Raw genomic sequence first — 23,593 nt, forward strand, 5'->3', positions numbered from 1 at the left:
ACTGTGTTTGCATTAAAATATTTAGGGCTTTGCCCTTTTTCTTATTTGTGTGTGGAATTACAACAATGAGTGAATCAATGCATATAAGAGACTTTAAATTAGCAGGGGATCTTTGAGTGACAAAGAGAATTCTGGTTCATCCAAGAGCTGTGCTTAGGAGCATATCAATAATATGGTACACAGGACTGAGTCCCTGTCCTGGTACAAATTTCCAGTGGCACTTTAGAAGGCCAAGAATTTTTTTTCTGATTACAGACAAAAATCAGATGCAAAAATAATCCAGAGTACGTGGAAAATAAGACAACTAATTAAAAAGCAAATTGTACTGCTCATCTTAAACATAAACACAAAATTTAAGCCACATTATAGATATAAAGTAATTAAAAATACAGTAACAGTTTATAAACACTGATTGTTATTCGTAAGCCTAATTTTACTGACCAGGCTTCCAAAAAATACAGTCTCCATTGTAGATTGAGGCTGCCTGAAGTTCAGTTTCTGTGAAGCTCCCAGCCAAGGCTTTGCACTACGTGGGGTGCTGAAATCAGTAAATGCTTAACTGAAGATGTAAACATAAACAGGGAAAACTAGTCAATTATAAAAATAGCATAATGTCTCATGAAAACTAGTTACTGAACAAATCTTTTAACAGGACACCATCTTGCACATTTTCTTTTGGTACTGAATACAAAGTTTTTGACCTGAATCAACTTTTAGAGAAAAATCACTAAAAATATATCAGCAATGTGTTTCAAAGCAAACTATAATGCTTGACTGTGTAATCATTTTATAAAATTTACTTAAAAATTAGGAAAAGGTGCTGTTTCTTTTAACACTAAAACAGTCAAAAAATCTATCCATTTACATACTTAAGATAATGATTAATGAATATGAAACAAACAGAACTCCTGGTTGTTCAAAAATTGTTAAGCATTTTTCTGCATGCTAGTTGTATTTTTTTGCTCTTCATCACTGTCTGTGTGTTGCATGTAACAAAATTACTCAGTCTTACTCATTCACAACTTTGCTATGGAATTCTATGAACCCTTATCTCTACCTTAAGAACTACACATCCTGCGAACCAGATAATATATATACCAAACGAAAGTGTTGGTATGTCCGCTCCCAGGATTGGAATGACTCCTTACCCTCTCCCTTAAAACCGACATCCTTTCGTCTTTCCCTCTCCTTCCCTCTTTCCTGATGTAGCAACCTTGGGTTGCGAAAGCTTGAATTTTGTGTTTGTGTTTTTTTTTGTGTGTCTACCAACATACCAACACTTTCGTTTGGTATCTAATAACAAAGATGATGTGACTTACCAAACGAAAGTGCTGGCAGGTCGATAGACACACAAACAAACACAAACATACACACAAAATTCAAGCTTTCGCAACCAACTGTTGCTTCGTCAGGAAAGAGGGAAGGAGAGGGAAAGACGAAAGGATGTGGATTTTAAGGGAGAGGGTAAGGAGTCATTCCAATCCCCAGAGCGGAAAGACTTACCTTAGGGGGAAAAAAGGACAGGTATACACTCACGCACACACACACACACACACACACACACACACACACACCACACACACCACACACACACACACACACACACACACACACACACACACACACACACACACACGTGCGCATTACAAGCTTCACGAAAGTCATAAACCTAATCACCCTGAATGCCCAACTGAAGCTGACTACTGTACACCCACAGAAAGACTTTTGGCTTTCTGTGACCAAAACTTCCTACCCATTTCTAACAGCTTACACTCCTATAGCAAGGACACAAACACAACCTGTCACCCAAATCCATACCTGGAGCCTCACTTGTCATTGCTGATGCTGTCTCCCTAAACATCATTAATGCCTCAAACCAAACTCCAAACCCTTACTTCATCCCTCATTCATTTGATCAACTGATTAGGAATATTGAGAAATCCCACATCTCCAAAAAACTAAACTTTTCATTGGGTACAACAAACATTCCAGATCTTGGAATTTTGCTGAAATTCTGGGTTTGTCACCATTTTTTTGTTAAAATGAATGTAGAGAGGAGAATGAAATGGCACCGTAGATAATCATGAACCACGATACCTTTTTTATGTTAGTTAAAATTTATTTAGTGAACCTGTGGGCTTCCTCAATATTTTGTAATAAATAAGCATATATCATTAATTAACTCATACTTTATTGCAAACATAGATGGAAATGAAACAGATTACACCTATTTTCGATTCTCTTTGGAATTATATTCCACACATGGTTCTTTCATTGATACGTGTTGGCAAATTGTATGCATCGGAGTAGGAGTTCTGGATGATTTCTTCTTTTGGTAGGACTGGTAGAAATCATCTTGGATCATACTTTTCTTTATCATTTATAAGCAGATATTGATTATTCTCTTTGTTTAAAACAGTTCTTTATGGTATATCCACACATTTCCCTAGCTCTCCAATCACCCCCATGATGCAGCTATGGGACATCCATCCCACAATCTACCCAATATTCCTCAAAGTGATACTCTTCCAGCCAGCCAACCTACAAAATGTACTGGTCCATTCTTATTACTAACCCCTTGTGTTTCCGTACAGAAGACTCATGGGCGAGATCTGTTCTATACAGACACTCTGCATACCCTATTCTATCAGAAGTATGGTCACTGTGTGTGTGTGTGTGTGTGTGTGTGTGTGTGTGTGTGTGTGTGTGTGTGTCCACATGCGCATGCTCATGTGTGCCTGTGAGTTTTTAGCTCTGACCAAGGCCTCTGTCCAGAAGACCATTGTCCAGAAGTTCAACAATATTTTCAGTCTTGTTTATATGCCTGTCGAGCACTCAGTGCTTGGCTATATAGTGAGGGGTTTACCTTTACTCTTTCCATTATCTGTATTTCACCCAGGATTTTCCTACATCACAACTATTGAAGGTATCTTTTTGTTCCTTTCATTGAAGTAACAAGCTTTAAATGAGACGACTTAAATTTCTACTTATTTCTTTTGCTTGTATATTATGTTAGACATTCACTTCTTTTTTATTTAATATACTAAAAGTGACACCCATTGCCTCTAATTGTTATCAATAACATAAATGCAACTAAAAATGTGAAATGAATCAGAAGTATTCTACATTAGAATTATTCAGTGTGTTGCTAAAACACCGTGAAAATATACACGAGTTGTAAAGAAAAGGTAAGCTTATTGTATAGTGGCACTTCCTCATTGGAGAGAAAGACATTAGAAATTTTAATATAAAAGCTATAATTAATGAGACAGCTGTTCACCACTCAACTTGAACAAGATAATGATATCTGGAAATATTGCAAGAAGCAACATACTTCAGGAGCATTTTTTTTAAAAAATCAGTAAATGCAAAAAAAGTGAAATTTTGAGGAAACATTTTTTAAATATCATAGCAAAATACTAGTTACATAAACATCCACATTGCTTTGCAGGTACAATTCCAATAGTGTGTGTCACTTCTCTAAAATTTTCATCGTTTATATCAGAGTAGAGGGACAAAGTTTCAAACTTTTTCCAAAAAAGTTGATAAATGCAGAACGGAAGTCAAAAGTTTTGTTAATATACACATTCAAACAAACTTCTTTTTTTTATTTTTAATATTAATTACAGAGAAATCTACTTTATTGTTTATTTTGCATAGAAATACGATAATGTACTACAGTATAACACTTCAGAGTATCATACTTTCCTATAAATGTTTGGTAAGCATAAGTGCAAAGCAGCAACAAACATAGTTGAAATACAGGACAAAATACTGGCTACAACAATACTAAACTGTAAATCTACTGATCAATTCAACAACATCCTTACAAAACTCTTCTGCTCCTTCCAGTACATTAAAATGCCTCGTAAATGTAAAGACATGCTTTTTCTTTTCCTTGCTGGCCATGTTGTTCTTTTCCACGATCGTTGCTTTCCTCACTTTCTGACTGCAGTTTCTGGATTTTTGGACCTCAACCTTTACAAAATTTGCGTGATAAGTACCCAATACTAACAACAATACCTTCTTTTTAGACTTTTCACAAGCCATCACCGGCTGAGCAGTTATTTTGAAAGGCATCTTAGACTGTACAGCTTTTAGTGCACTGGATCCTTCACTACCCAGTCTTTATTTAGTACCTTGACAACACCATGTTGTTTTAGCACTTTATAGATTCAGCTGGTGAAAGAATATCTTCTTTGTTTCAGTAGTCTTTTTCCACTCTACCACACATTCCGTCAAGAGGATATAGCTGTGACCACAAATAGGGAAATAATATATCAACTTATTAAATTTTCCGCTTTCTCCCATAAAGGTCATTAGTGTGCAAATCATTGCTGCATTTTTATTGACCGGTACAGGAGTCGGAAAACAAATTAATTTTATCTGAACCAGTTTCTGGTTGAGGTATGTCAAGGTTTCTCAGAAAATCCAGTAGATCAGGGGCCACTCTACTGCATCCTTTAGGTCCTCCGATTTCAAACCAAGTATAAAAAGCAATCCTTTCTTTTGTCTGTGCTTGGGACTGAACCACAATGCACAAATTGTACAGTCAAACTTGCCTTGAAAGGAAGACTTTACTTATGGAAAACTTTGGTACTAGCTTGATTGTGTTTAATATTAAAACATCTTTCACCACATTTGGATTTTCCTCCTCTATTACTGCAGAGAACTTTTTTGCACGAAGTTCGTGCAATCAGTGGTTTCTTATTCATTGATTATTTTCCTCCAGATATAGTTCCTTTTTTAAATTTCGGCAGACAAATCTTGCATTTTGTGCATGCACTTGAATGGGGAGTGTTAAATGAAAAACTGAAGCAGTTACAGAAAATATGCTTGTATTTCAATTACGAGCAAGTAGGGAGGTGCGACATTTCCCTTTTTTTTTTTTTCAGAATTTTTTCTACATTTTATCTGTATTCAGCTCAGATGGTAAATATCCTCTTTTGGACTTTTTCTTTGAACAGTGGCTCTCTCTATAACTATACGTTTTGGTATCGTTCTTTATTGCTTGTGTAATTTCCTTATTTTAGTAATGCTGTCATCCCCCCTTTGGTTTTCATGCCGTCATCTCCCCTTTGGTTTTCAGCTGGTAAGTTCCCCATTAATGAAATTTATTCGCCAAATTTGAGGCTCTGTCTTTAGACATCCCTGATGATGTTTGAAATGTTGTGACACATAATAGGTACTGTCTGGCCACCTTTTTTCTATGCTGCACTTTATAAAAACAATATTCTTCCTTTATGCCTTTTTTCTGTGTTTTTACATTTTAGTGATGTGATAACCATGTATTTTAGTGACAATTTATCCTACTCAATTTTGTTTAAACTATTTATATGACAATGAAAAGTTGTGATATCATCATAAGAGACATCAGCTGCTCTGCAGTCTTTTCTTCCTTAGTCTTTTGGGTTCACTGGTATGTCTGATAGCCCATGTGAACAGGCCAGCATTTTCTTGTTCTTGTTGAACTTCCTGGATACTTTCACTCTCCATCTGGACTTCCTACCACCTAAGCACTCAGTTACATGCACAGGAGACTCTCAATTATCCATGAGTGGATTATCTGTGGCCTCTTTAGCGGCTGAAAATTTTTCTTTTACCCAGGAGTGTGTCTGGTGAACAATGTCATGTTACAACATGGGTGCAGTAAACAATGTGCTGCTTGAACACATCAAGTGCTGTATTGTATTGTTGTGGTGAATACTGTATTCATTTGGTATCTGTTGGTGCCAAACAATGTCTGAAAAACAAAAATGTGTTGTGCTGACAATACAGCAGAAACTGGAAATATTACTCAAACTTGAAGAAAGCAGTACTGATACCTAGAATCTGGCACTGATTTACAATGTGGTTGAAACTATGATCCGTGATATTCGGAAAAATAAAGACAAAATAATTCAACTTGCTAACAGTTCTGACTCATGTAAAGGGTTGTCAAAGCAGAAGGCTATGAACACATCTACACATGCAGATCTGGATAAAGTCACATTGGAATAGTTTCAGCAGAAAAGAGCAGATCACACACAAGTATCTGGTCCAATATGCATCAAACAGGCCCAGTTTATTCTTCAAAACCTTGAAGATTGAAGGAGATTTTAATGCATCTTTTGGCTGGCTAACAAGATTTAAACAGCATCATGGTATCAGGGAGATTGCCATGTAAAGAGGAAAGTGTAGATACTAAGGCTGCTTCTGAATTTTTAATGATTTCCAGGAGTTTACTGCATGAGAAAATTTCGAGCTGTAGCAAATATACAGTGCGGTCAAAACCGGGTTGTTTTGGAAGTGTCTACCAACAAAGACTTTAGCTTTTGAGACAGATTGTAATGCATCTGGTTATAAATCAATTAAGGAAAGGATAATGATGATGACGATGTGTTGTGCTAATGGTAAGGGATAACATAAAGTTAAACTTAAATAGGTAAATGCTATTTTGTCTAAAACTGACATGGTGAGACCGTGGCTGTGTACAATTAATGTAGGTTAGTTCTTACAAAGAAGAAAACAGCAACCAGCCACTATTAATACTGCTATTTATTTAGGTAAATAGCACCGTTACTGGTTTCGAACTGGCAAGTTCATCATCAGACGGCTGATCACGATTTTCAAGATACACTTCGCAACAAAATCGCGCGGAATTTTCGATGGCAACAACACACCAAAAATACTTTGACACAGTGGAATAACAAAAATTGAAAAACGGACGATAATGTAAAGTGTATCTTGAAAATCAAGTGAACAGCCATCTGATGATGAAATTCCCAGTTCGAAACCGGTAACGGTGCTATTTACCTAAATAAATAGCAGTATTAATAGTGGCTGGTTGCTGTTTTCTTCTTTGTAAGAATTAACCTACATTAAATAAGTAACGTTAAAAAATCACACTTTTTCAAAGGAAAATAAATGCACAATTTACATGTCCATTATTTTCACCAGAAAAGGGTCTGTATGGGCCACACAGTATTTAAAACATGCTTCCACAATTACATTGTGCCACAAGAGGAAGAACATTTAACACTGAAGGGTCTACCTTCAAGGGCGCTATAAAAACTTATTGAAGAGGACAGCAATCTTCAAATATTTTGGAAACAACTGACTTTACTACACATTTATGATGTGTCAAATGTAAAACAATCAACCATAGCCAAGTCATGGAAAAAGATTAATCCTGAAATTGACGAAATCAGTGATTCCATCGGTGAAGAAGAGTGCTCATTAGCAACATTAGTTGCTGTTTTGGAAAACAGAGCGAGGTGGCGCAGTGGTTAGCACACTGGACTAGCATTCGGGAGGACGACGGTTCAATCCTGTCTCCAGCCATCCTGATTTAGGTTTTCCGTGATTTCCCTAAATCATTTCAGGCAAATGCCGGGATGGTTCCTTTGAAAGGGTACGGCTGATTTCCTTCCCAATCCTTCCCTAACCCAAGCTTGCGCTCCGTCTCTAATGACCTCGTTGTCGACGGGACGTTAAACACTAAACACCACCACCACCACCACCACCACCACCACCACCACCACTGTTTTGGAAAGTACTCCTGGGTGTTAAACCATTAGCAAAAAAAATATTTCTGAATGATTTGACGTGGACCAAACAGGCCCAGGTCACGAGATGTTGAGTAACAGTACTATAGTTCGTCAAGTACAAGGGAAACCATAGGAGCTAAATGACAGTGACAAAAATAGTAATCAGTCATGTACCAACACTTCATCGGGCCGAAGGGTTACTGGACTCCCTGTAACAGCAAGAAGATTCTTCCTTTTCCGAAAAGTTGGTGTTGCGTAAAATTCATAGTGCAAAATGTAAAAGACAAGCTGCCTCACTGAGTCAGAAATCAATTCAAGACAATTTTGTTTCAGAGTAGTATAGTGTAATGTCAAACTGGCTTGCACTCTATTCTTTGTAAGTACTGTCATCTCACACATAATACAATGAATAAAATAGAATTTATTACAAACATAAGTTAAGTGGTTTTTAATTATGACACTGCAATTAATTTTTGTTTTTGAACAACTCTATTACATTACCATGCACTTTAATTGCGGATTATCCATGGAATTCGATTATCCACAGTTTTAAAGTCCCCAATTACCACGGATAATTGAGAGTACACTGTATGCGTTTATCAACTTTTGCTTTAACTGGTTGACAGTAAAAATGAGTTTTACAAAAACTCTTTGCTTTCCAACACCCTATAACAACAGCAATTATCAGATTCTGACAAAACTGTTTGAACAGGTTGTGCACGGCAATTAGATTGATTGGCAACTACAAAGACCTGAATTTTGAAAAATTGAGCATTTATCAAGTTTAAAAAAAAAAAAAATTCACTCCTCAGCTACCTTTTGAAGATTTTTTGAATAAGTTACTGTGAGAAACAAATATGAGATAATTATTCTTGCAAGCAAAGTTGTAGGAAGACTCCCTTAAAAGTGGGTATGAGGAGCGAGAAAAAAAAAGCCAATGAAAGAAGAAAGGCAAGAGGTAGGTGAGGGAAGAGGGAAGGGGAGGAGGTGAAAAGGCCTGAGTAAATGCACATGAAATTGCCTGAGAATGTTATTACTGACAAAAATTGCAACACACATTTCCTGTGAGAAACATTTTCTGTTTCACCCGAAAGTAATAGTTACGCCCATGTTATTTTTAAAGTTGTTAGATGCAGCTGTTTATTGGTAGCTCGATAAATACTTCTGTTTGCCAATACTCCTTCTTCCAAGTGGTTTTAACATATTCTATAGTTCAAAAAAATCCAACACCAAGAAGTATACATAAACCACAAAGTATTAATGATAAGGAGCTAAGAAATGTAAATGCTCTCTGGTCTTGAGAATCCCCTGTGGGCTGCACGAGTAAACCTCTACATTCCATAGCATCAAATGGAAGAGGATCAAGTAGATTCCAGAATCTCCCTCAATGTAATTTTTAGGATACTACAGAAATAATGACAGTGATTGCTGGCGGAAGGCATGATGAACAATTTGGCAATCAACTACATCTCAGATATGTTTGATGAGCAACATGTTGCTCACATATGCATGGTACTACTTATTTTCTGAAGAACGCTTGCACTACTTTGTCATACATAGCCAGGCATTATGCTGCATAAATATGGAGGAGGAGGAGGAGATTATTGTTTAACGTCCCGTCGACAACGAGGTCATTAGAGACGGAGCGCAAGCTCGGGTGAGGGAAGGATGGGGAAGGAAATCGGCCGTGCCCTTTCAAAGGAACCATCCCGGCATTTGCCTGAAGCGATTTAGGGAAATCACGGAAAACCTAAATCAGGATGGCCGGAGACGGGATTGAACTGTCGTCCTCCCGAATGCGAGTCCAGTGTGCTAACCACTGCGCCACCTAGCTCGGTCAGAAATATGGTATGTGAAATTGTCTGAAGGAGGCAAGTAACGATGGCTCATAAATCTCCTCAATGTTACTTTCTGTTCAGATTATTCTCAACAGGAGGATGTCGAGATTGCATTTTGCACCCAATGGTACAGAACTTGGCATTTGTTCACCGAGCTGGGCAACAATTGCAAGCTGTCCAAGTGAGGCCACTCTGGCAGTTACTAGCAGGTCTGTGGGCATCCCGTAGAATAGGCTGAGGAGAGACTTGTGCGAATACACCACATTTTGTAACTTAGCATGCCAATGGCTCACTGCAATCTGAAATGTTGGTATTTTTTGGACAATGAAATCTAAAGGAATAGGATTTGTGTCATTAGTTCAGCCTTTAGCAGATAAGCCAAACCATGGGCAGGTGCACACCCCTTGTGGAGCTCTAGAATCAGATGAACACTAGGAATGAAACTATATGGTCCATTATGGCATTATGGCCATATGGACAAGTTTATAGTCCTTCCATGCTGTGATCACATTCCACAATCCAGGGTGCACTAATGACATTCTTTTATTCAAACAAATAATTTTAGAGGAAAGGTAACAATTCACCAAATAGTAGCACCCCCCCCCCCCCCCTCTCTCTCTCTCTCTCTCTCTCTCTCTCTCTCTCTCTCTCTCTCTCTCTCTCTCTCTCACTCACTCACTCACTCACTCACTCACTCACTCACACACACACACACACACACACACACACACAAATCATATGCGTGTGTGCTTGTAGCTGCATCGTGCTGGCTAAATGTACAATGATGCTGGGGCTACAGATATGCAGGTAGACTGGGATGATGGGTTGTGTCGAGTGCAGTGGGGAAGGTGAGAGGGAAGGCAAGAAGTGGGAGGGGGGATTGGGAAATGTGGGGCCGATGGCTTGGAGGGAGGCAGCAGGTGAACAGGACAGGAATGGAGGAGGGAGATGCTGCAGTTGAGCAACACAGGACTGCACGCTGCCTCAAACAGTTTTGTGAAGACATGGAACACCTAACTCTGGATCACTGAACACGGATTTGAACTGCATTTCTCGAGAATGTGAATCTGGTGTCTTACCACCACGCCACCTCTCTCAATAAAAAGTTAAAGAAAAGAAGGGTCATGTGCCACTGAGGACACTGAAAATGACACATTGTCTTTTAACTGTAAAAGAATGGGCTATATTTCTTCAAATGGGCATTTGTATCTATCAGCAGTATTTGTAATTTCCTCTCCTGAAGATGGAAAGCCATTCTGTCTTCTTCTAATTTTATATTTTTCTCAAATCGGTTTGGTTTTGATACAGTTAATTACCTGTCTACCAGAAATTTATGATAGCTGAACACTGCACTGTCTGTGGACATCTGCAGTAATTTTATGTTAGATGAACAAAAGGAAATGGTTACGTTATTTTCCACATAATAATACTTGTGACATTTCAACATAAAAACTGCACAACTATAAATGATATCAGACTGCACAATATTTACTTCAAATTGTCATTATTAATCATGAAATCGTATAGATTGTAATCGATAGCACCATGGAATCCAACTTGAGGGTCAATTACATTAGGCCAATATCATTGTTGTCTGATAATTAACACAAATGACTTTTCATTAGACAGTGCTTTTAAATGACAGACAACCTGCACATGTATCAAATGCACACTCCAGTGTGCCACTGTAAGACTAATTAGTTACACTTGCTTAATGAAAGCAGTTGCCTGAGCTGATGGAGGTGGGCAGGGGGTAGGAAAGGATGAACAGAGGGGGTAGTGGGAAAGAGGCAGGTCTTTGGACAAATGACTTTGCAGCCACACAACAAGATGAAAAAAGTACAGAGGGCACAACAAAAAGAGATGAAGGAGGAGGGAGAGGAGGGGAAAATGAGGGGAAAACAAGGAGGGGAGAAAGGATGGACAGGTGATGATGAGGAGTGAGAAAGAGAGAGGAGAGAGAAGGGATGGTAGCTGAACACTGAGACTGACAGGAGAGATTGAAGAGACAATTCCCATCTGTGTAGTTCAGAGAAACTTATGCTGGAAGGGAGTATCCAAATGAACCGCGTAGTGAAGCAGCTGTTGAAGCAACCTGTGTTGTTGTGTGCAGCATGTTCGGCAATGGGTGGTCAAGTTCGCTGTTTCCCACAGTTTGACAGTGGCCATTCATGCGAGCAGACAGTTGATTATTTGCCCGTGTACAATGCTGTACAGTAATTGCAGCATAGCTGATGTACAAGGTCTGTGAGAAAAGTATTTGACCTTTGTCCGGCGGGGAGGGGGGGGGGGGGGGGGAAATATATGTTACTTGAACGTGCTTTGCTCTCCACCGATGTGCAGCTGTTTTTAAACCGGTTGCACCACTCCTTAATTTGAGTGATGCCCATAGCATCATCACCGAAAGCCGTCTGAACCTTCCGAATATTTCCACCTGGGTGTTGCCCAGTTTCTGGCAAAATTTGATGCAGTAGCACTGCTCCAGTCTTTCCGTCATTTCCCCTGCAATGCAAAACAGATGCGAGCACTACACACTACCTCACTAAACTGCCGCTTGCCAGTGACTGAAGTTACCAACAGGCAGCAAAAGATTCACACATGCGCACAAAGGTTGAAGGTCAACTCGTGCAAGTGCACTAGAATCAAATCCATCAAGTGTTCACAAAAGAAAATATGGTCAGATACTTTGTTAACAGACTTCATATAGCACGGCTGCTTTTCCACACGGCCCTGTCTTCTATCGAGTAGAAAATGCCTGCGACGACTACAATAGGAGGTGGTAAGTGGCTTTATGGGACAGGTCTTGCACCCGGGCTGACTGCTAGTGATCAACTCGTGGGGTGCAAGGATTGGGAATAGGACTCGAATAAGGATCAACGAGGATATTCTAGAGGTTGGGTGTGTGGTGGAACAGTGCTTTCGAGGATGTGGTTAGGATTTTGGGTAGGATATCCCTCACCTCCTGGCACGACGTGACGCAGTCGAAGCACTAGAGGAGAATTTGGTTGAGTTTTTCACGGCCAGGGTTATACTTAGTGACCAAAGAAGTACTGGTTGTTGGCTGGTTAACAGGGGTACTGGTGACAGAGAAGCAGGTGGCACAGGAGACTCGTTATTGGATGCGCTGGATAGCATATTGTCTGTCAGATTGAAGGCTCTGGTAAGGTTATCAGTATATTTTGATAATTACTGCTGGTTGAATTTTGCGCAGAGCATAACTTAATCACAGCTAAAACTTGGTTCAAGAATCATGAAAGAAGGTTGTATACATGGAAGAACCCTGGAGATACTAGAAGGTATCAGATACATCATATAATGGTAAGACAGATTTAGGAACCAGGTTTTAAATTGTAAAACATTTCCAGGGGCAGATGTGGACTCTGACCACAATCTATTGGTTATGAACTGTAGATTAAAACTGAAGAAACTGCAAAAAGGTGGGAATTTAAGGAGATGGGACCTGGATAAACTGACTAAACGAGAGGTTGTACAGAGTTTCAGGGACGGCATAAGGGAACAATTGACAGGAATGGGGGAAAGAAATGCAGTAGAAGAAGAATGGGTAACTTTGAGGGACAAAGTAGTGAAGGCAGCAGAGGATCAAATAGGTACAAAGACGAGGGCTAGTAGAAACCCTTGGGTAACAGAAGAAATACTGAATTTAATTGATGAAAGGAGAAAATATAAAAATGCAGTAAATGAAGCAGGCAAAAAGTAATACAAACTTCAAAAATGATATCAACAGGAAGTGCAAAATGGCTAAGCAGGGATGGCTAGAGGACAAATGTAAGGATGTAGAGGCTTATCTCACAAGGGGTAAGATAGATACTGCCTACAGGAAAATTAAAGAGACCTTTGGAGAAAGGAGAACCACTTGCATGAATATCAAGAGCTTTGATGGAAACTCAGTTCTAAGCAAAGAAGGGAAAGCAGAAAGATGGAAGGAGTATATAGAGGGTCTATACAACGGCGATGTTCGTGACGACAATATTATGGAAATGGAAGAGGATGTAGATGAAGACGAAATGGGAGATACGATACTGCGTGAAGAGTTTGACAGAGCACTGAAAGACCCAAGTCAAAACAAGGCCCCCGGATTAGACAACATTCCATTTGAACTACTGACAGCCTTGGGAGAACCAGTCCTGACAAAACTCTACCATCTGGTGAGCAAGATGTACGAGACAGGCGAAATACCCTCAGACTTCAAGAAGAATATAATAATTCCAATCCCAAAGAAAGCTGGTGTTGACAGATGTGAAAATTACCCAACTATCAGTTTAATAAGTCACGGCTGCAAAATACTAACGCGAATTCTTTACAGACGAATGGAAAAACTGATAGAAGCCGACCTTGGGGAAGATCAGTTTGGATTCCATAGAAATGTTGGAACACGTGAGGCAATACTGACCCTACGAGTTATCTTAGAAGAAAGATTAAGGAAAGGCAAACCTACGTTTCTATCATTTGTAGACTTAGAGAAAGCTTTTGACAATGTTGACTGGAATACTCTCTTTCAAATTCTGAAGGTGGCAGGGGTAAAACACAGAGAGTGAAAGGCTATTTACAATTTGTACAGAAACCAGATGGCAGTCGAGGGGTATGAAAGGGAAGCAGTGGTTGGGAAGGGAGCGAGGCAGGGTTGTAGCCTATCCCCGATGTTATTCAATCTGTATATTGAGCAAGCAATAAAGGAAACAAAAGAAAAGTTCGGAGTAGGTATTAAAATCCATGGACAAGAAACAAAAACTTTCAGGTTTGCCGATGAGATTGTAATTGTCAGGGACAGCAAAGGACTTGAAAGAGCAGTTGAACGGAATGGATAGTGTCTTGAAAGCAGGATATAAGACGAACATCAACAAAAGCAAAATGAAGATAATGGAATGTAGTCGAATTAAGTCGGGTGACGCTGAGGGAATTAGATTAGGAAATGACACACTTAAAGTAGTAAAGGAGTTTTGCTATTTGGGGAGCAAAATAACTGATGATGGTCGAAGTAGAGAGGATATAAAATGTATACTGGTAATGGCAAGGAAAGCGTTTCTGAAGAAGAGAAATTTGTTAACATTGAGCATAGATTTAAATGTCAGGAAGTCGTTTCTGAAAGTATTTGTATGGAGTGTAGCCATGTATGGAAGTGAAACGTGGATGATAAACAGTTTAGACAAGATGAGAATAGAAGCTTTCGAAATGTGGTGCTACAGAAGAATGCTGAAGATTAGATGGGTAGATCACATAACTAATGAGGAGGTATGGAATAGAATTGGGGAGAAGAGGAGTTTGTGGCACAACTTGACAAGAAGAAGGGACCGGTTGGTAGGACATGTTCTGAGGCATCGAGGGAGCACCAATTTAGTATTGGAGGGCAGCGTGGAGGGTAAAAGTCGTAGAGGGAGACCAAGAGATGAATACACTAAGCAGATTCGGAAGAATGTAGGCTGCAGTAGGTACTGAGAGATGAAGAAGCTTGCACAGGATAGAGTAGCATGGAGAGCTGCATCAAACCAGTCTCAGGACTGAAGACCACAACAACAACATCAACAACTACTACTACAAACATGCTGGACCTTATCGATGGCATTAGAGATCATGATGTCATCGTAGCAACTATGGTTATGAAAGTCAATAAATCAGTCAAGAGGGCGAGGCCAGTGTTTCCACTAGAAAGAGCAAATAAGCAGTTGTTAGCATCTCACTTAGACAATAAACTGCAGACATTTAGTTCCAGAATGATGGCTATAGAGGAATTACCGGCAAAGTCTAAATTGTGCTCTGGACAAGTATGTGTCTAGTAAGTGGATTAAGGACAGGAAAGACCAACCGTGGTTTAATAACGAAATCCAGAAAACTCTGAGGAAGCAAAGGCTGTTGCACTCTTGTTTCAAATGAGGACACATAAATGGTGACGGGCAAAGATTAGTAGAGATTCACGCATCTGTGAAAAGATGTATGCGCGAAGCATACAACAGCTACCACCATCATACCTTGACTAAAGACCTGACGGAAAACCTGAAAAAGTTTTGGCCCTATGTAAAATCACTAAGGGGATCTAAGGCTTCCATTCAGTCACTCGTTGACCAGGTTTGACAGTAGAAGACAGGAAAAGACAGGCCAAAGTTTTAAATTCCATCTTTAAGAAATCGTGCACAGGAGAATTGTACAAACCTACCATCGTTTGACCTCTCACCGAGTCCCGTAGTATGGATGACATAGTAATAAGCATTCCTGGCATAGAGAAACAACTGAAAGGGCTGAAAATAAATAAGTTGCCAGGTCCGGATGGAATCCCAATTCAGTTACACAAAGAATACTCAGTTACACAAAGAATACTCAGTTACACAAAGAATACTCAGTTACACAAAGAATACTCTATGTCATTGGCCCCTTACTTAGTTTGCATTTATTGTGAACCTCTTGGCCAGCGCAAAGTGCTAAGTGACGAGAAAAGAGCAGGTGACTCCTGTACATAAGAAGGGTGAAAGAATGGATCTGCAAAATTACAGACCAATATCCTTAACATCGGTTTACTACAGAATTGTAGAGCATATTCTGAGTTCAAACATAATCAATTTGCTAGAGACCAAAAAGCTTATGCCCACAAATCAATGTGGTTTACAAAGCACTGCTTGTGCAAAACCCAACTTACCCTTTTCTCATGTGATGTACTGCTAACTATGGATGACAGGCAAGGGCAACAGGCTGATTCCATATTTCTGAATTTCCAAAAAGCATTCGACACAGTACCCCACTGCAGACTGTTAACAAAGGTATGTGCATACGGAATAGGCTTCCAGATAAGTGACTAGCTGGAAGACTTCTTAATTAATTGAACCCAGAATGTTGTCCTCGATGGCAAGTGTTCATTAGAGACAGGTGTAACATCAGTTTTTCCAAGGGATGTGTGAAGGGACTGTTGCTGTTTTCTATACACATAAATGATCTGACAGACAGGGTGGGTAACAATATGCAGTTGTTCACTGATGATGCTGTATTGTACAGGAAGGTGTCAAAGATAAGTGACTGTAGGTTGATACAAGCTGACCTAGACAAAATTTCTAGTTGGTGCGATGAATGGCAGCTGGCTCTTAAGTAGAAAGATGTAAAATAATGCGGATGAGCAGGAAAAACAAACTGTATTGTTCGGATACAGCATTAGTACTGTCCTGCTTGACACAGTGTCATTGTTTAAATATCTGGGAGTAATGTTGCAAAACGATATGAAATGGAACAAGCAGTCAGGATTGTAGTGGGGAAGGCGAATAGTAGCCTTCAGTTTATTGGGAGAATTCTGGGAAAGTGTGGTTCACCTATAAAGGAGACCGCATATAGGACACTAGTGCAACCTAGTCTTGAGTACTGTTCAAGTGCTTGGAATCCACAACAGGTCAGATAGAAAGAAGACAGTGAAGCAATTCAGAGGTGAGCTGCTAGATTTGTTTCTGGTAGATTCGATGAGCATGCAGGTGTTACGGATATACCTCGGTAGCGCAAGTGGAAATCCCTGGAGGGAAGAAGACATTCATTTTGAAGTATGTTACTGAGAAAGTGTAGAGAACCGGCATTTGAAAGTGACTGCAGAATGATCCTACTGCCACCATCATACAGTCAGTCAATTTTCCCTTACTCTGTCTGTGAGTGGAACAGGAAAGGAAACTATTAGTTGTGGTACAGGGTACCCTCCACCACACACACCATACGATGGCTTGTGGAGTATGTATGTAGATGTAGAACTGTAGTCCTTCGCCTCCCACTCTACATTCAAGACAGTGCTCATTCGCTTCACCGTCTCTCCACATTTGCTGTCCCATTACAACCAGATTCCTATTTGGTCACTGTGGATGCGACTTCCATGTACACCAGCATTACCCCTGCCATGGCCTTGTAGCTATGGAACACTAACTTTCCCAACATCCTCCTGATAACAAGCTCACCATCTCTTTCTTAATCCTCCAAGCCAACCACATTCTGATCCACAACCATTTCACTTTTGAAACCCAAATTTACAAATAAATCTGTTTTACTGCCACGGGTACTCGCATGGAAACATCCTATGCTACATTATTGATGGGCCATCTGGAGGAATCCTTCCTATCCAGTTAATAACTGAAACTTCTTATATGGTACATTCACTGATGACCTTTTCATGATCTGGATTCAAGGCAAGGGCAACCTTTGCTCTTTCCTCCAGAGCCTCAACACTTACTCCCAAATCTGCTTCAGCTTTTCTCAACCCATCACGCCACCTTCCTTGATGTTGATCTACACGTCTGAGATGACTCCATAAATTTGTCTTTTCATATCAAGTGCACTTACCACCAACAGTACCTCCACTTTGACAGGTGTCACCCATTCCATATCAAGAAGTCTCTTCCTTACAGCCTTTCCGTTTGTGGATGTCACATCTGCAGTGGAAAGCCGTAGTTGTCGAAATATACTGAGAACCTTACCAGAACCTTCACTGACACAAGATATCCTATTCATCTGACCATTAAACAAGTCTGCTTCACCATGTGGGCTATATGGATACTCCCTTCCAGCACCAGTTTCACTGAACATGCATCCTTGCATCCTTCCCTACCGTCTTCCACCTCCATCACTCCGGCAACTGCTTTCAATAATCGAGTATCAACAATTAGTGTTGGCACATCCACAGAATGTGTGTTCGGGTGGTTAGGTGTGTGAATGTTTGTCTTATTGCTGGAAAGAACTAGTGCTCAAAAGCTAGGGTGAATGCTGTTTTCTGTAATGTGTTACTGTGTTGCATGCACCAATCTGCTATTGATGAGTGGTTGCCTTTCCTTTTGCTCCGTCCAGGAATTTCCATTATTGTCTTAAATTAAAATAACTTCTAGTAACTTTTAGACTAGCAGCTCATCATAAGAACACATTCACTAGCTAAGAAACAAGTGTGGCTTCTTCATTACTGTACCAGAGTTTGGTATCAACTTACGGCATCACTTAGCATCTTCTTTGGCACTTAAAAGAGTGGGAATGTGAGTGGGGAGAGAGAAATGCATAGACTAATCTTGACCACACAGTACAAAACGCCATGGAGAGTGGATTTGAAGTCCACCTTGCTCATATAGAATTGCCAAGGAGGGATATGAGACTTTAACTTTGTTCTTTGTGCAACCACTGCATGAACTAGAGATGAAAGGAAGATTATTTGTTGACGCTATGTACGTTACTTTCCATTTGAGAATGAGACGCATTGCAAATAATGGTTGTGCGTACAAAAAAAATTTACATACAGAGTGGCAGCCATCGTTTTCAATATATTACTCAACACAGATATTATGGGTTGGACCCAATCAACACGCTTTCAATAGTAACCGAAACCCAAGTTATGTTTTCTTTTTCAATTCCCACAGCATGTCTCCATATTACTGTCTCAGTTGTAGATGATGTTCATTTGATAATTATTATCAGTCCACCCGACAATGAAGATTTAAATTTCAAAATACCCTGTGGCAATACAGCAATGGATTGCACGAAACTGCTGCTGTGTACAATTCCATACAAATATGATACCCCAGAAATTAATTATGTCATATGTAATTTGAATTGTACCATAACTGAGCAAGTGGATGTGAGTGCAAACATCGCTGTAATTGGTGTTAACTACATTTTGCAAAGAGAGGTTCTTACAAAACGTGCTATGCATCTTGTATCAAAAGGAAAACCTCAAACACAACCAAGTTTACCTACACCTGTTAGGTGCATATGAAAGAGGACACCAGCCCAGGAAATACTGGATATGAAAATCATAGCTGGAAACAGCTCTGGGCCCTACTATTCAGTCCACTTCTCCTCAGCAGAGAAAGATATCATCTGAAACTCTCAACACCGCCTACACACTCAACAACGTCTACACATAGAAATGGAAAACTGGCATTTCGACTCCCTATGCAAAAGTGTTAAAAATCAAGCAGCCAGTGAGTGACTGAAGCAAAGTAAGCTGTAAAAGTGTTAAATGCCTGTACCCAATTTTTATGTGAAAACAAACAAGATATTATAAGACTGTCAACTAGAACAAGAGAAGTTCCAGAGGAGAGCAGTTCTGTTTTTCAGCTGGCGCCAAGAAAAAGCACTTCACTAACAGATATGGATGCAGTATGATCAAAATGGTAGCCACAACTGTATGTACACTATCCTTATGTGACAGAAGACCATATAACCAATAAATGTAAAGTGGATAAAGTAACGTACCACTCCAGAAGAATCCTACTCTATCTCTGACATTATGATGGTGACTATTATTTTTACATATAAATTAAATCTTACAAAAATAAATTGATGAACTTTATATCCTTTTACAAGAGCAGAATAACATTATATTATGTATTAATGATCACTGATTAAATGCAGATCAATTATAATGAAGTGTACCACCTGATTTTGAATTAGTTGTAGGTGTCTGCTAATGAACAAAGAATTACAATGCAGCTTCAATATATGTTAGTAGCAGCAAAGATCTGCAATACGGTACCCTTAGTTTTGATGATTACTGCTTGCAGTAGAAATTATAACTGTATTTGTACATCTTAGGCCTATGCCAGACAGCGATAGTGAAATATTTGCACAAGCCTTCAAAGAAAATTAACTTACATTTTGAAAACTTCTCCAAATATGACATAAGGTTAACTGTGCCTACACAACTTTATCAACTTAATATTCTAAAATCATACATGTTAATGCTAATTTAACAAGACAATTTACCTGTCTTGATAATGTAATTAAAAATCATAAAAGTGTATGGTCAAAATTAAAACTAAAATGCCTGTATCAGACTGAAATGAAATTAAGGATGTCAGTCTTCTGAATGATGAGAACATTGATATTTACAGCACAAAGTTAAATATGACAAAATGGAATGACCTCCTTGATGTGCTCATCTAGAGGACGTATTGACATTATCTGTCAATGCACCCTCAGATATTTTTTAAAATCTGTTGCCTTCGCGTAGTGAAATACAACAAATTAACAGCGAGGAAACATGATTTCATGCCTACACAGAACAGGGTCACACTTGATCTGTAACTACTTTGAAATCTTATGATTTGTTATGACAAATAAAAATGTGGTGCAGAACAGATGCAGAAATCACTGACTGTGTTGTAAACACATTGGATTCTCTGGAAGCCTGGATTCAATTAAATGGTCTGAAACCAAACATTACAAAACACAACTCGTACAGTTCAAAATGAAACAATCTAAACCAAGTGAGATCTATGCCCTACATAAAAATGAGAAGATAGGACCAGCAAGCACAGTGAAATTCTTAGGACTAAACTTGAACAAAAACTTAAGCTGGCAGGCACATTCAGAATATTTAGTTAACGAACTAAATAGCCTTTCTTTTGCAATGGGAATGTTACATGATGTAATAGACATGGGCAGCCGAAAAATTGTCCAGCATAGTTACTTTGAATCTGTCATCAGATATGGCATAATTTTTTGGGTTAATTCAAGTTATATGGTATGGATATTAAAACTTCAAAAAAACAATCATTAGGAAGATGTTTGCTGCACATCCAAGAACCTCATGTCACCCACTGTTTAAAAAACTAAATATATTATCTGTCCCATCACTATACATTTTTGAAATTCTAATTTTACTATACAGTAAACCTGAACTTTTCAAAGAATTTTACTTCAAACACACTTGCATAACTAGGCAAAAACAAAAATTTTGTGCTCCCTCCAGACCGATTAAAGCTATATTCTATGGCTTCTCAATATATTAGCATGAAAATATAGGCTGTGTTATTCTGAGCATGGAAATTGGTCATCTAAAGAAAAAATTACATGTACTCTTAGTGAAAAAATGTTGTTATTCAGTGGAGGAATTTATGAATGATGAGGTAAATAAAAAGATTTTTGTACAAAAATGTAAAAGTATTGTACTACTAGAAAATTGTTTGATAACTGTCCTTGTTATTATTTTTAAATCTGTAAATTAAATCCCTAAAATTATATACTGACATGTCTCCAGTACAACAGATCATATGATCTCAGTATTGTATGTTATGAGATGAAATAAATCAAATCAAATCGAACAAATACAGGGCAGAAGAGAGTTTAACCAAATGCAAGAAGAACAATGATTACATTAATATCTTCCAAAAGAACACAAAACTGCAGGAGATGTTATGAATACTGTGATGGGCCACAATGGAGTATCATGTTCCCAGGGACAATAAAACTCACAAAAATAATTTTATCACATGATCTCCAGAACTGGTAACAAGCAACAGTAACTGATTAATATTTTTTAGTTGGTAATGTTTTAAAAACGTATGTGTTTGATATTATAGGTAAGTAAGAGAAAAAGGAATTGGCACCAACGCAAATGCGAGAGAGATACAGCAAAGTGGAAAATCCTTTGTGGGCCATTATTACCATAACCCAAGAAGCTGGTCACAGAGAGAAGCTGCCATTGCAAAAGCCAAAACTATTGTTAAACAGGATCTAAAAAAGCACACTTCTTTGTTCATTAAAAAATATCCTGTAATTATCTCTGGGTTATTGGAGTTAGGCAAAATTCAATAATGGAAAATAAAATCCAGGATGGAATGTAACAATATTATCAGAAGGATACTTGCTACTCACCGTACAGCAGAGATGCTGAACTGCAGATAGATACAACAAAAAGTGTCATAAAATGAGCTTTCAGCCAAGGCCTTGGTCGGAGATAGAACACACACACACACACACACACACACACACACACACACACACACACACGCATACTTCTGCAGTGCGTGACGGAAGACACAACTGGGTGGCGGGGATATGGAAGAGGCTGGGGCAGAGACAGGGAGGGATAGCAAGGTAGCGATGGCGGGACAGCAAAGTGCTGCTTGTGGGAGCATACACGGCTGAGGTGAAGGGAGGGTAGGGCAGCTAGGTGCAGTTGGAAGGGGAACATTCCAGCACTACACAGTCTTCTATTCCACCAACGCACCCACAGTCTTTTTACCTCTCTCCTTTCTACTAACCTTCCCCTGCCCTCCATCTAATCTCCCAACTGCACCTAGCTGCCCTACCCTCCCTCCACCTTGTCCCAGCTTACTCTCCAGTAGCACTTCACTGTCCTCCACCCCAACCCTGCTATCCCTCCCTCTCCCAACCCAGCCTCCTCCTTACCCCCACCTCGGCCACATCTTCCATCATGCTCTGCTGCTCCCAGTGTGGCCTCAGCAGTCAGACACTGCATATGTGTGTGTGTGTGTGTGTGTGTGTGTGTGTGTGTGTGTGTGTGTGTGCGCGTGTGTGTGTGGGTGGGCACGCTTGCATGCAAGCTATCTCTGCCGAAGGCCTTGTTGGGCGAAAACTCATTTTCTGACAATCTTTTTGTTGTACCTATCTGCAGCTCAGCATCTCTGCTATATGGTGAATAGAATCATCCTTTCATAATATTGTTGTTGGAGTAAGTATAGGTATGAATTACTGATACTGATAATGAACATTTGCATTTCTGATAGTGAATCTGATCGGAAAGAAGACTCTTATACCAAAAGGGCGCATTACTGTTATGTTGTTCTTCTGGTCAGACCAGTGACAAAAACTCTGGTTATTAACATAGTTACAATCTGGGGAAATTCAAGGTATCAATCTGGAGGAGTAAAGCAATCGCTTGTATTAATTACTTGGCTGGATGATGGAGGTCCTTCCCATGAAAGTTAGGCATCCAAAACTTCTAACTTCTAGAGGATACAGAGATACTGAACACCTGGGAGCAACAATTTTCGTCCTTTGGTATTCGAAAAGAAATTGAGTTTCCAAAATATTTGCATCTAAATGCCAGTGGGAGAAGTTAACTTTTCAGGAACCAACATCACAAGAGGGGGAGTTTGAATAAATAAATTTAACAGAGAGAGACAAAGCAGCAGTGGCGAGTAGGGATATAATTACTTTCTTACTGACACAGACCTAGTGACAGGTTCAATGGGGGCACAGTGGAAATCATTTCAGTACTTTACATCAAAAGGAGAATAAACATCTGCATTGCTTACACATGACACAATAGACATGTATGTCTGCTTACTGAATTTTTACAGCTTTAAGTTTGAAGATAGGTAATCAATTTTCTTGTGATTACCGGTGTATGAATATGCTCAAAAGAGGAAAGAATAAAAAGAGACAGCCATACTAATACTATAAATGTGAAAGTAGCTCTGCCTGTTACACATTCACGACTAAACTGCAGAACAAGTTTGATGA

The 23,593-nt window shown here is 39.2% G+C and overlaps 1 protein-coding gene across 1 annotated transcript in view; it reads right to left on the reverse strand.

Moving 5' to 3' along the window:
- LOC124605342 (protein FAM135A) overlaps nucleotides 1-23,593 on the reverse strand; it is a 600,028-nt gene that overhangs the window by 171,896 nt on the left and 404,539 nt on the right. Inside the window, exon 6 of the mRNA XM_047136953.1 lies at nucleotides 442-538. Coding sequence (XP_046992909.1) covers nucleotides 442-538 — 97 coding nt within the window. The remainder of the gene's footprint in view (nucleotides 1-441; nucleotides 539-23,593) is intronic.

This window comes from Schistocerca americana, chromosome 3 (genome assembly GCF_021461395.2).
Source record: "Schistocerca americana isolate TAMUIC-IGC-003095 chromosome 3, iqSchAmer2.1, whole genome shotgun sequence".
Taxonomy (NCBI): Eukaryota; Metazoa; Arthropoda; class Insecta; order Orthoptera; family Acrididae; genus Schistocerca; species Schistocerca americana.